This window comes from Delphinapterus leucas, unplaced genomic scaffold (genome assembly GCF_059928025.1).
Source record: "Delphinapterus leucas isolate spDelLeu-1000000601 "Yukka" unplaced genomic scaffold, BTC_Dleu_Yukka2 spDelLeu_asBTCV2_sq25, whole genome shotgun sequence".
NCBI classification, from domain to species: Eukaryota; Metazoa; Chordata; class Mammalia; order Artiodactyla; family Monodontidae; genus Delphinapterus; species Delphinapterus leucas.
This window is the reverse complement of record NW_028322234.1, coordinates 15,931,202-15,945,337: the sequence shown is the minus strand read 5'-3', so window position 1 is coordinate 15,945,337 and position 14,136 is coordinate 15,931,202. Positions and strand designations below refer to the sequence as shown.

Below are 14,136 nucleotides of genomic sequence, written 5' to 3'. Positions count from 1 at the left end.
CTGCCGGCGGCCCAGGTGGGAGACAAAGCACGTGTGGCTGACGGCGTTACCAGGGAATTTTGTTTTAATCACATCTGGGGCCTAGATGCTTTAATCTCACAGTGGCCAGAGAACTAGCCACCACTGGCCTCTGTGAAGGCAAGGGTCCAGTAGGGGCCACAGCCCGGGGCCAGGCTGCGGGTGAGAGGGAGGGGACGATCCAGATGAGCAGTCAGGAGCAGGGGCTCAGGTGTCTCCCGGCAGAGGTGTGACCGGGGGCGAGTGCCCACACCCTCCAGGCCTTGGTCCCCCTGTCTGCGTTGGCTCCCCACGGCTGCTGCAACAAACCGCCAGACTTGTTCTACCGGCAGTTCTGGGGGGCGGAAGTCCGACAAGGGCCTCACTGGCTCAGAATCAGGTGTCAGCAGGGCTGGTTCCCACTGGAAGCTCTAGAGGGAATCTGTTTCTGTCCCTCTTCCAGCTGTTGGAGGCCAACCCGAATCCTTGGCACGTGGCCCCTTCCTCCACATCTCCCCATCCCTTCTGTTTTCCTCCACGCATTAGAACTCACCAGGTTAACCCAGGGCCACCTCCCATCTCATCCTCAATCACAGGCCAAGTCCCTGTGTCACATAAAGTAACGCATTCACAGGTCCAGGGAGGAGGATGTGGACATCTGGGGGAGCTTGCCCTGTGGGGCCTGCAAGGCTCCGGGGCCCTGGGAAGCGCTCAGCAGGGCTGGCTCATCAGGCCGGTGGGGACGACAATTAGGAAGGTGCAGGAAGTGAAGAGCGCCTCGGACATGAGGGGCTCCTGGGTGCCCAGGTGGCCACAGGGTGTCCGCCCGGCCCCACTTCACCGGGAGCCACGGCCGGGCCTCACCTGCTGGTGGCTCTGCAGAGCTGCCACCCTACACCGCCTCCCACGGCCTCAACTCACCACCGGGAAACTTTATTCAGGTTTAGAATTTTACACACCATGTCTTGACAGGCCCAGTGTCTCGTTCTTGTGCCAGTCACCTCAGGGCTAGCCACAGCCACCGAGGCCACAGCACATGGGGACTGGGCCCGGGCTTCTCTAAGCAGGCTACTAGAGGCTGCCCCATCCAGGTGGCGGTCTCGGCACGCATCCACGGGCCAACCAGCACCCCTCTCCATGCCTGTGGTGCCCGTGGGCAGGAGGAGGTTCTGGAGGAGGCTGGGAGGCCCCGGAGTGGTGGGGGGACTGGGGACGAGGGGAATGTGTAGGAAGCAGGGAGAGAGCATGAGACAGACCCACAGGGGCTGAAGCCAACCTTGCTTTTATTTCATTAGAGCTTCTTGATGGCCGACAGGAGCTCGGGTTTCAGGACAGATGAGTCTGGCTGGGCCCCCGCAGCCCTGATGTCTGCTAGCACGGCTGCATCCCACGAGAAGGTCAGGAGGGCCGAGGGGACCTGCAGTGGGGTAAGAAGCCTCAGCCTCGCTCTGGCCTTTATGTGACAGAGCTCCCGCTTCACGTTCAAATCTTCCTGCTGGAGCCGGGACTGCTCCCCGCCGCTGACGGCACACCCATGCACTCAGTCCATTCTCATATAACAGGGACTTCTCTGATGATGACCCGGGCTCGGGGACGCCCCCTGGCCTGGCTGAAGCCAACCCAACATCGGGCAGCAGTCAGGACTACCTGTCCAGGCCTCCCTGAATCAGGGTCTGACCACCCTCCAGCCCCCTCCTACACCCTCCCCAGTAATTCCTTGCATTTTGAATGCCACCTTGGCTCTGCACCACAGAGGACTCTTACACACTGGGCACATTCCCATTTTGTAGACACAGAGAAGTTACTCAAGATCACATGGCAAGGAAGTGGAAAGGTGGGACTCACACCCAGGGAGCCTGGCCCCAGGACCCCTTCCCCTAATGCCACCTCCACCTGAAGAGCATCCCCCTCCTCGGAGGTTTGTGCTGATTCACCAAGAACCCAGAAAACCCAGTTCCGCTGTGCGAGGAGCCCGTCGTCACTCACCAGCCCGCACTCATTGAAGGCCAGGTTCTCGTCCTCCAACAACTTCTGCCCTCCCAAGGCCAGCAGCTCAAAAGGCAGCCAGTCGATCAGCAAGGCCTCCCGGACGAATGCGTACAGTGCTGCCACCCGCTCCCGGGCGTAGAAGGTCCCTGGCGGGGGGACAAGTGTGGCGCTGGAGCTCGCGGGAGCCCCCCTGAGCCCTCGGCCTCCTCCCCCGGGACGAGCTCAGACCAGAGCAGCCTGCTCCTGCCGGCGCACAGCAGACCCAAGGCAGCATCGCCAGCACCCAGCACGCACCCTGGAGGAGGCAGCCGTCGGGGAAGCGCACGCGCAGCAGCGTGTACGTGTACTTGCGCATCTCCCTCTGCTCCTCCCGCTCGCGCATTGCCTTGGTCCGCAGCACGCTCAGCCGCTCCACGGCCTCTGACCGCAGCCGCTGCTCTCGCTTGAGCTCCTCCGCCGTGAGGCTGAAGAAGTCCGCAGGCAGGTCGAAATGGGAGGCCAGGGGCGAGGGCCGGAAGACCAGGCGCTGGCGGGCCAGTGTGGCCCGCACGGGCTCGGCGCGCAGCAGCTGCTCCTTGTGCTGCTCCAGGCTCTGGGGCTCGGCCAGGGCGGCCTCGCTCAGCACGTAGAACTCCTCGGGGCCCTCTGGGACACGTGGGCATGTCACTCTGCCGTGGCAGGGAGACCCCCCCCCGAGCCGGGCCCCTCCCACCCCTGCCCCTGGGCTCAGCCACGGCCCTTCTCTTTTTCTCTTACCCTGGTCGGGGATCGGAAGCAGCACCTTCTGGAAGCCGATGGCCTCAAAAAACTCGTGGGTCCCTTCCAGGCAGTTAATGCGCTCCTGAGAGCGGAGCCAGAGGTCATGAGGGACCCTTGAGGCCTCCTCGTGCCCCACCGGCCTCACTGCCCACCCCGCCCTTCTGGCCCAGAGTCCCCAGTCTCAGAGCGGCCGCTGCCCCTGGACAGGATGAACCCCAAAAGCTGTCTGCAGGGGTGAGCTCACAGAGGGCCTGGGATCCCAAAAGGTCAACACCAGGGTGAAGGAGGCTGAAGAGCCAAAGGACAGCGGAGGCTGGGAGTCCCCAGAAGCGGGGGAGGCAGGCCCTGGGATGCTGGATGTGGGTGGGGACCCCCAGGAGAGAGCGGGGCCCCGCCAGCTGCACGGGTACCACGAGCCAGAGTGCTAGGACCCTGCGATTTCTCCACAGAAACCAGAAGTCTGCGTTTGCGTGAAAAATCTCCCCAGCGCCGGTGTGTTCCCAGCTGATTCAAAGAAAAGTCGAGTCACGCCGTGGGTTGGTGGCGAGAGCAGACAGTGTACGCGTACTGTGCCGCTCACGAAGCCCTCCCTCCCTGCCTGGCACCTTCTGCCCACCTCAACTCCCAAGCCCTGCAGGGGCCCTTCTGCAGCCGGCTCTGGCCGCCACTGGCTGGCTGCAGCCCAGCTGCTCCCACCGCCAGCCTGGGTCCTGGGTGGCCTCACAGGCCCGGCCACGCCGGCCACCCCAGGCTAAGTCACTCTGGTGGCAGCCTTCACCTGGAACACCTTGTTCTGAAGCTTGATCTTCCGGTACTTCTCCTCCTCGGGATGCAGGTGGATGTTGTCCAGGTACCTGGGCGGACAGGGGAGAGCAGCTCAGAGCCACACCGGCTCGTGCTAAGAGTGACCCCCCGGGAGGGCTGCCATCATACCCTGTACACCCCATAGAGCCCAACCCCTGGTGCCCCCGACACTGGGCCTCCTCCTTGGTCCTGCCTCCCCCTGAGGGCACCAAGGAGCCACCGTGGTGGGGGTGGAGCAGGCAGAGCCAGAGCTGATGGGTCCCCAGAGCCGGCTTGGGGGTTGCTGAGCAACAGACTTCTGGCCCCGCCCCCGACCTGCTCCCATCAGAGGAGCTGTCGGCGGGTGAGACCCTGCCTGCTTCACATTCTTCTGATGATCCCAAAGGGAAGCCAGGGTTGGAAACGCCCGATTCAGTAAACCTCTTCATTCTAAACACTGGTAAACTGAAGCTCAGAGAGGCCAAGGCCCTTCCCCAAGGGCGAGGGGGAGTGAAGGGTGGGGCCTGGCCTCACTCCCAGGGCCGTGCTCCCTCTGGGGCCCCTCAGCCGATCGCGATGGAGGCCCAGGAGCTGGCACCCCAGTGGGAGGGGGCCACCCACTCACCTGGCGATGGTGTCCACGCCCAGCTTCACCCGGTCCCGGTCCTTGTTGAACGTGTGGATCTTCATGATGGAGGCGGCCACTGGGTCGGTGGAAAAGTGCTGGGAGGAGGGAGGAAAGCTGAGTCAGAAAGCGTCCACCTCAGGGCCTGGAGGCCATGCCAGCCAAGCAGCCAGGTCTCAGCACTCAGGTGGCAGCAGTGACACCGGTGACAACAGTAAGAACTGTCTCACAGTAGGCCCTAGCGTGGGACGGAAGCAAACTCAACAGCAGAAAAAGGAAGAGGAAAGCCCTTTTGATGACTCCAGCCTGGGGCCTCAGCCCTGCCCTCACGTCTAGGGAAAAGGGGGCGATGGCAGCCCGTGTTACGCCACCCCTTGTGTCCGCGTGACACAGACCTTTGCCTACCGCTCTGGCTTTGGTGCCCAACGCCAGCACTGAGCGCCACCAAGGGCGCAGCAGCTGAGTGCCCGGGACCCGCCAGCCACCGCGGACCTGCCGTCCCTCCTCATCCCCCATCCCTACAAGGGACGTTCTAGAAACAGACGGAGGTGGCAGAGACAGGACGCAAAAGAGGTCTGTGACCTGTGGCTGCCTGATCACTCCTGGGGGAGGCAAGATAGTGGAGACATCACTGACCAGTCCCCATGGGACCCTGCGAACAGCACCCCAGCGAGGAGAGGCTAAGAATGGAAAACTAAGGCGAGGGGCAAGACTGGGCACCAGATCTGCTCACGCTCTGGACAGCCACTGCACACAGCCACACCGTATGGTGGTGTTTCTCTGCAGCCCCAGAAAGTCACTAGTTACATGGCGAGTGGGGCTGGCACCCGCGTCAGCCCCAAAGTCATTTGCTCTGCCTGGATAATGGTGGGGGTGGGGCCTCCCTGGCGGTCCAGTGGTTAAGACTCTGCGCTTCCACTGCAGGGGCCACGGGTTTGATCCCTGGTCGGGGAAGTTCCACATGCCGCAAGGTGTGGCCAAAAAGAAAAAAAAATGGTGGGGGTGAACAGCTGGGTCACCAGAGGTGATGAATCAAGAGCACAGAAGACCTGGCCCCCTCAGATCTACCCCTGGGCAGCCCTGCAGAAGCCCAGCCACAGCTCCTGGAAGGCAGCTGTGGGGCTTCCACCCTGCCCCAGCTACCTTCCCTCAGCTACACTGGGGTGAGCCTTCAGCAGCCACACTGTGTCACTTAGTTGTCTGATCTGAACTGGGCCAGCTCTCCTGGGAACTTCAAATTGGGACCCAGCCCAGTCTGCCAGTAAGTTGCCAGGGTAGGACAAAAATACGTGGAAGGGCAGAGAAATCGGGTCTGCAGAGAAGCAGCAGTAAGATGGGGGGCATTCTCAGGACAAGGCTGAGCCAGGCTGACCGCCCCCTACTCCAGCCTCCTCAGGACAAGCACACCCACCCACCCAGGGAAGAGCTGCAGCTCCAAATGCTGTTCTCAGATGTTCCCAGGCAGCCTGCAGCCTCGTTTAAATTAGGACCAGGGTGCACGAACGGACAAGGGGACAAAAGAACAGACACATCCAGAAAGGAACCGAATCCATGTAGGGATTTACTTTGTGATAATGGCAGATTTCACGGTGGCCAAAAGACAGGTGTTTCAATAAGGATTGGGGAAAACTGGATAACGATCCGGAAAAAAAAAAGGAATAACACTAGCTCCATGTGTCCTATTCTACACAGGTATAATTCTAGTGGGATCAAAGCTTTAAACATTAAACAAAGCAAACAACAAAAGGCAAAACAGAAAAGCACTAGAAAAACCATGGAAGAGTTGTTTTAATCCTGAAGTGGGGAAGGCCTTCCTAAGTAGGTCACAAAACCCAGAAGTCATAAAATGAGACTGACACATTGAATTACATAGAGATTAGAAATTTCTACATGGCCATATGACCATAAGCCAACTCTAAAAAGTAAACAACTGGAGAAAAATATTCACAACTCAGATCCTAGGCAAAAGGCTAGTTTTTCCTAATATGTAAAGAGTGCCTACAAATCAATAAGAAAAAAAACACACCACCCAACACAAAAATGGGCAAAGGATGCATTCTCATATGAAAACACAGCCAGCCTAAGCCTAAAAAAGGAAATGCAAACTAAAACTATGCTGAGATGTTATTTTTACCAATCAGTTTTGGTAAAGACAAAAAATGTTTGGTAACCCACAGTGACAACGGGGGACAGGGAAATGGGTATTTTCTCACACACTGCTGGGCGAGTGTGAATCAGGACAACCCACATGGAGGTTCATCTGGTGACAACTCTCCAAAGCCCTACACGCTGTCCTCTGTCCCAGCAACTCTGCTTCTGGAATGGAGCCTACAGCTCAAAGTGATGTACAGACAAGGTTTTCATCATAAATATTGTCCTCACTAGCAAAAGACTGGGAACTTCCTATGCGCTTATCAACACCAACACGGGGTTGGTTAAAGAGTCAGGGAACAGTTTGCCGTGAGTCATCACGCAGTCACTGTGGAGAATGCAGGCTTTCGAACTGCTCAGAAAAAAACAGAGAGGCGTGACAGAGCCAATGGGGTAAAAATGTTAGCAACTGGCAAATGTGAGTAAGGTGGGCAGAATGACATACATATTTGTGACCTGATCCCTGGAACCTGGGAGTATGTTATGGGTCAGGGGGTGTGGAGGTGACAGATGGAGTTAAGGCTGCTGATCAGTGGACCTTAAAATAGGGAGATTAGAGATTAGCTTGGATTAGCCAGGTGAGCCCAATGGAATCACAAGGGCCCTTAAAAGGGGGAAGAGAGAGCCAGAGAGAGAAGCAGAGAGATGGCAGCTGGGAAAGACCTGGCCTGGCACCGCTGGCTGTGAAGACAGAGAAGGAGCCATGGAGTACAGACAGCCTGACTCCCCCTAGGGCTCCCAGAAGGCACACTGCCCTGCGGCCAACTTGACTGTGGCCCCGTGAGACCCAAGTCCCACTTCTAATTTCCAGAATTACAAGAGGCATGCTGTCTGGAGGCACCAAGTTCGTAGTAATCTGTCAGAACAGTAAGAGGACACTCCCACCCTGATTAAAGGATGTTCACGTGTTCTTTTTGTTCTCCTTGCGATTTTTCTTTAGGTTTGAAATTATTTCCAAATACAGAGTTTTAAGGGGAAAAAAAATGTGGAAGTTCTTTCTGCACTGATATACCTCGCAGTTTCCACATCAGGCGCGAACGGTACATTACCTTTTACGTAAAACAAACACACAGCACGTGTGGCAGATATAGATGTATCGGTAGTTTGTACATATTTGGAGCATCTCTGAAAAGGGGCCTAGACTACTTACAGCTGCTGCCTCAGGGAGAATGGCCGCGAGGTGAGTGGGAGGCGGCTTTTCCCCGCCTACCCTTCTGTATCTTGAATTCTGTCCCTCAGGTAAGTATTCCCTCTTTAGAGAGGTTAGAACAGAACCACAGCATATGCTCTGTGCCACCCGGGCTCCCGGGGGGCGGCTCTTGCACCGGGGCCGGCACTCACCGAGAGAATGGCCTCTCTGATGCAGGCGTCCCGCTGGTCCTTCCTCAGGATGGCCCCTGTGAGCGGGCAGGTGAAGTACACTCCGGGCACTGCCAGGTGGGTCGAGCCCTCCTCTTTGGGCTTGGGCACCTGGGAGGATGGGTGAGGGTGTCTGAGCCTAGACTGTGGACAGAGGCCACCCCGAGCCGCCCGAGTGCCACAGTCCTGAGAGCGTGGCCCTGGGAGCCAGACATCCTGGTCCCAATGCTGTCCCCTCTACCTATTAGCCATGGGACCCCGTGGCCCAGTGGCCAAGCCCCTCTGAGCCTGTCTTCTGGTCTGTAAGATGTCCTTGAGGGACCACCTCAGAATTCAACAAGGTAAGGAACGGAAAGTGTGGAGCAGCTCCGGACACGGTGTAAGTGCTGAATTGATCGTTCCTGCTCTTCCCGCCCCCCTACCTGGTGAGGGAGGGGCTTTGGTGGGAGAGTGAGGAGTCACGGTGCCCTGGATGAGTCCCAGCCTTGCTCTGGGCTTCAATTCCTAGGTAATATCCAGGGTCCGTTCCATTCCGAAATTCAGTGAGGCCTCACAGGTGGTGCTGCTCAGAACACCCTTTCTGCCAAGTTCTCCTTTGAGGCCTGCCTCCTCCAGGAAGGCCTCCCTGACTACACCAGTCTCCATGGTGCCCTCCTGTATCCGAGGAAGGCATCAGAGGGCAGTGCTAAGGCTAAGGGCTTTGGACTCAGACAGACTGGGGTTCCAGTCCTGCCCCTGCTGGTTTCGAAGTGCATGACCAAGGGCACCAGGCCTCACCTCTCTGAACCTGTTTTCTCTTCTGAAAAGTGGGAACTGTAACAGCACCTACCTTCATGGGGTTACAGGGGAGGGAGGGGACTTAACGGAGGTGCAGTCCCTCCCCCAGGGCCTGGGCCTGGTGTCATTAGATGCCAAGCACACAGGTCCCAGATGACACCGCCCTAAACCACGGGGATCCCCAGCGTCCTGAGGCCAGAGATGACCTCGATCCACCCCGATGTCCTTTCTGCATCTCTCCAGCACCAGATGCTTACCGCCCGGGGCTGGGCACCAATCAGACCAAACACAGAAGAGAGCCCAAGCGGGCATTCTAAGGGCTCCCAGCTCCCCTGCCCGCCCCAGGCCACCCCTTTGGTGTCATGCTGCCATCGTGATGCTTTTACCGGGTTGGTCCCTGGGGCCTCCGGGCTCCCACTGACAGTCGCTTCAGCTTGAAGTTCCTTTCTCACTGGAGGGAGAGGCAGGGACGGGTCAGTGTGTGAGCCAGGCACACCATTCCCCGGCATGGACCCTCGTGTGGGTCAAATTCTAGTCCTTCCAGCTGAAGGTCCTCCCAGCCCGCCAACCTCTCCATGCCCCCAGGCTGCGCCAGGCCACCGTGCTCCCCCCCCCCCCGAGTCCCAACCCTCCCCTCCGCAACCTCCCTGACATCTGTGCCACCCAGACCACAGCAGCCCCCCTCGGCCTTTCCACCTGCATGGCCCCTTTGTGGACTGGCTCACAGCTGTGATTTAAACCCTCCTCCCACCCCGAGTCACTGGCTATGAAATTATTTTCAGCCAGAGCCAAGCACAGGACCTGGAACGCATGAAAAGTCAAGGATCAGCCTCGAGGACAGAAGGGCAGAGGCCCGCTCCACCGCCCCCCGTACCCAACCCCGTGGCCCAAGGACGGCCGAGGCTCACCCTGGCTCCGGATGGACTCATGTGACGTGGGACCCCGCGCCCTGGGCTGCTTCTGCTCGAGCCGGGCCAGGGCCGCCGCGGCCGCCATCTGTGCCTCATTGGTAGGTCCCTGGCGGGGCTGCCGGAGCGCCGGCTTGCTGGGCTTTTCTTTGGGGGCTTTCTCCCTAAGGAGATGTGGAGGGACCGTGAGGTGACGTGGGGGCAGACAGAAGAGCTTTTGTCCCTCTCCCACTTCTGCTCCTGCCCCAGCAGACAGACATGGGCCTCTGCCCCAGGGGCCACCACGGCCACCAGACGGGTCTAACGCAGACGGAGGAGCCTTGGGAGGCAGACGGTGACTCTGCTCCCTGCCCTGCCTGCTACTTGGGACAAATCCTGCACCGGCCTGGGCCTCGGAGTCATCATCTGTCAGGCGAGGTAAAAGCGCACCTACCGTCCACAGGGGCTGATGCTCTTCACCCCCTTCCCTGCACGAGAGGCTCCACCCTTACTGTCTACCAGGGCGAGACACGGAGGCTTCATCTACCGAGCACCTACTGTGTGCCAGACAGCGCACCAGGAGCTAGCTGTCGCTCAGCTCATCTATTACGCATGGCAACGTGCCTCCCAGCGAGAGCGCCAGACGCCCTTTCACAAGCCCCAGAGGGTCACGGAAGCTTGGGCAGCGGGCCAGGCCGCACGCAGGCCCTGCATGGAGTGTGTTACAAGGGTCTGGTTTAGGGACTTCCCTGGTGGTCCCGTTGTTAGGACTCGGTGCTGTCACTGCCTTGGGCTCGGGTTTGATCCCTGGTCAGGGAACTAAGATCCGGCATGCTGTGCAGCAAGGCCAAAAAAAAACCCCAAACAAAGATCTGGTTAATCTCCCCTCCACCCTGGGAAGTAGGCAGGGTGATCATCCCACAGGATGGGCAGCTTCCTAACCCATCCTAGCTCGAGAACGACCTGGCCTTGACGTTCCAGCAGACATGGCCTTCTTCCCACCAGGGTCTGACTCACCTGCCTCACCCTTCTCCTTTCCTCAGGACCCTCTCCCGATGCCAGTAGTTGGAATCATCTGTGCTATATCTGTAGAACCTTCTCAGGAGCCAAGGCTCTGAGTTCATGGCCCTCATGCTTCCCGCTCTGCTCAGACACCCGGGCAGCCCTCTTTTCTTGTCCCCAGGCCTCTGGGAGCTTCCTGCCCATCCCGGCCCCTCTCTCCAGCCCTCCCAACAGCTGAGAGTTTCAGGTCGAAGAAAAGACAAGTCACGTAGTGCCACCCTAGCCCCATCTTTCCATAAAAACGCCATTTTTCCAAGACCCCTCACTCACCCGCTTCATGGCTCCTCTGGGCAGCCAGAGGGATCCTTCTAAAACCCAGTCACTCCTCTGCACAAAGCCCTATCATCCCATGCAGGACAGAATCCTGCAGCCTCCGCACGCTACAGGCCAGGACCTTCACAACCTGCCCCTTTCCCTTGTTCACTCCTATCTAAACTCCCTCCTGTTCTTCACACAGACCCAACCTCCTATGACAGGACCTTTGCATATTCTGTGCCTTCTGCCTGGAGTGTTCTGCCTGGGACGGACAGGCACCGCTTCAACTGTGTGTGTGTGTATGTGTGTGTGACAGAGACAGAGAGACGGGTTGATTTCCACACGGCTGAGTCTCACCTCATCCAGCTCTCGCTCAAAAGTCGCCTTCTCAGAGAGGCATTCCCAGACCACCTAACAGTCACCCACATGGCTCACTCTCTGGACCCTGTTTATTTTTCTTCAGGGCTGATCTTTCATCGTTTATGTATTGTTCTACTTGTCCACCTCTCCCCACTACAACGTGAGCCCTGAGAGGGCACGGATTTTCATGTCGTAACAGTGCTGGACACACACCCTCGCACGCACCCTGAGTCTCCAGTCCGGCTCCAGGCACATCACAGAAGCTTGGATCTCCATGTGACTCCCCTCTCCTGTCCTCCCAGGCCTCCAGTCTGACACAGCCATCAGCCCCCACCTCCTTCCTGTCACACACAGTCCAGCTGCACCAGCCCCCCACCTCCACCCACTACTTGATGAACAAATGAATGGACCCCCTTGTCTGGCCCACGGCTCTCCCTGGGCCCCTCTTAAGGTGGCCTCCTCTCCCTGTCACCGCCCCAGGCTCCCAGGACCTGCACTTCCCTCCCGTACTCATGGATCTGACCCTCATGGGCCTCGTTTGTCCCACTACTCCTTTGTCCCCTCCCAAGAACCCCAGGGGCCCCCAATCCTCGTGACAGATGCCCTGATGTCCTTGCCACGCACCCACTCTCCCTCACCCACCCCCACTACCTCATGATGCCCTCACCACCCCTTCCTGCCTCCCTGCCTCTCCTCTGACCCCCTCCCAGCCCCGACCTCTTCACAATCCCTTCCATTATGCCTCACACAACCCTCCCCAGGCTGACCTCTTTCTTCAGTCACTCCCCATCCTAAACCCCCTCGGGTCCCCCAGCCCCCTCTGTAGCTCCTGGTAGCAGCCCCAGCCCCTCCTGAACTCCCTCTTCTCATCCCATCCCCCCCAGTGGAGCCTCCTTCTCAGCCCACCGGCCCTCAGTCTGGCATCCTCACCTGCTCCGGCTCTTCACTATCCTCTGCACAGCACTGGCCCCTCACACCTGCCCATGGAGTCTCCAGTGTGGCCCCAGGCCCTTCTCTTCTCCAAGTCCTCCCCAGATAAGTCACAGAGGCCTGGAAATGCAGGCCACCTCCCCTCCCCTCCCAGGTCACCCTCGGAACCTCCAGGCCACTCAGCCATCACCCACGAGGCCCCCCACCTCCTTCCGGTAGCAGACTCCCCCAGCTCCCCATCTCCACCCACCTGCCTCCCTTCTCCTCCCAGACCTTGCTCAGCTCCTCGCAGCACCCACCACCCACCCAGTTCACCCGCACCTCCCAAGTCCCTGACCACCCTTCCAACAACACCTCAGGCTCCCTGGCCTTCCAGATCCTCAACCCGTCCTCCCTCCTGCTCCAGAACCAAGGCCCAGACCCCTATCGCCACAGAATCTAAGCCTCACGACTTTTTGCGACCCCAGCTCTACCTGTTTCTCCAGGCTCAGTCCCCAATCTCTGGTCACCAAGATTCCCCCAAACCCTATGCGATGCCTCTTCTGGGCCCCTTCTCCGCATCCCCGACCTCTCCCTTACCGCCCGCCCTAACCCCCTAGGGTCTCTCCAGGGACCCCCCCATCACTTCCTGCAGCCCCGCCCCCTCCTGCCCCGCCCCCGGAGGCCTCCCCTCTCCCCTACTCCCACTCCCTCCCTCTTGCCCCGCCCCCCGAGGTTTCTCCCCACGCTCTGACTCTCTGCAGCCCTCCCCGCCTCTCGTCTTCACTGGCCTCCCCGCCCCTCCCCCTCCGCTGATCTCCGCCCCCGGGCCTCAAGCCTCAGCGCCTGTCACGCACCCCACCGACTCCGTGAGCTTCTGCCCGGGCCCCGCACTCTTGAACTTGACGTCGGCCTTGATCTCTTGGAAGAATTTCTTCATGGTAGCGGCGGGCCCGGCGGCGGGGGCCGCGGGGGGAGGGGGGCGCAGGGGCCAGTAAGGGAGGGGCCGGTAGGAGCCAACAACCGGAAAGAAAATACTGGGCCGCCGGAAGTCCCGCCTTCCCGTGGGCAGCCCACGTGACAATCGGTCAGGCTCCGCTTTCTAGATCTCCGAGCCTTGCTGGCCCGGAGTGCGCGCTCTGCACTGTCGGGCCGCGTCTCGGTGGTTCCCCTGGACTCTGTTGCCAGGGGCAACGAGGGCGCTTCCAGCGGGAGGCTGTGATTGGGCGCCTTCCACCGCGTTCCCCAAGGAGTGAGTGACAGGAGAGGGAGGGACAGACCTACGACCCCACGGAGAAAGCGCTGGCCTTGTCCGTTTCCCTCCTCAAGAACCATCCCTGGCTCCCCGGCGGTTACGTGGTAAGGTTCCAACTCAATGTGGGGGCATTCAAGGTCCCCACAAGCCAACCCGGTGGTCCGCCCTAGTAGTCCCCCACGCACACAGTGTGGGAGAGAATGAAGAGAATGCACAGAGCTGGGGCTTGGGGACCCACGATGGCGGACCCCAAGGGGTTTAAATTAAGCAGATCGGGAGATTATCCTCAGAGCATTGACGAAGTTTAAGGAAGAATGGAAGAACCTGGTGCCGCCCAAACTTTAACCTTCCTGAATTTCAGTTTCCTATCTATGAAATGGGGATAAGAATAGCACCTGCTGGACTTCCCTGGCGGCGCAGTGGTTAAGAATCCGCCTGCCAATGCAGGGGACACGGGTTCCAGCCCTGGTCTGGGAAGATCCCACATGCCGTGGAGCAACTAAGCCCGTGTGCCACAACTACTGAGCCTGCGCTCTAGAGCCCATGAGGCACAACTACTGAGCTCGCATGCCTACAACTACTGCAGCCTGCATGCCTAGAGCCTGTGCTCCGCAGCAAAGAGAAGCCACCGCAGTGAGAAGGCCGCACACCGCAACAAAGAGTAGCCCTCGCTTGCCGCAACTAGAGAAAGCCCGCGCACAGCAACAAAGACCCAATGCAGCCAATAAATAAATAAAGAAAGAAAGAAAACAAAAAGAATCCGCCTGCCAATGCAGAGACACAGGTTCGATCCCTGGTCTGGGAAGATCCCACATGCCGCAGAGCAACTAAGCCCATGCACCACAACTACTGAAGCCCGTGCACCAAGAGCCCATGCTCTGCAACAAGAGAAGCCACCACAATGAGAAGCTTGGGCACCGCAACGAAGAGTAGCTCCTGCTCGCTGCAACTAGAGAAAGCCCGTGTGC

General features: G+C 59.2%; 1 protein-coding gene across 1 annotated transcript; it reads right to left on the bottom strand.

Moving 5' to 3' along the window:
- Positions 1 to 1,263: 1,263 nt before the first annotated feature.
- Positions 1,264 to 12,948, bottom strand: UBXN6 (UBX domain protein 6). Its single transcript, XM_022557253.2, has 10 exons — positions 12,771 to 12,948; positions 9,349 to 9,512; positions 8,827 to 8,891; positions 7,646 to 7,774; positions 4,154 to 4,251; positions 3,524 to 3,599; positions 2,743 to 2,827; positions 2,281 to 2,631; positions 1,984 to 2,132; positions 1,264 to 1,414 (listed from the first exon to the last, which is right to left on the bottom strand). Exons 1-10 carry the CDS (start codon positions 12,851 to 12,853, stop codon positions 1,289 to 1,291), a joined length of 1,326 nt encoding a protein of 441 aa, XP_022412961.1. The 5' UTR covers positions 12,854 to 12,948; the 3' UTR covers positions 1,264 to 1,288.
- Positions 12,949 to 14,136: the final 1,188 nt, after the last annotated feature.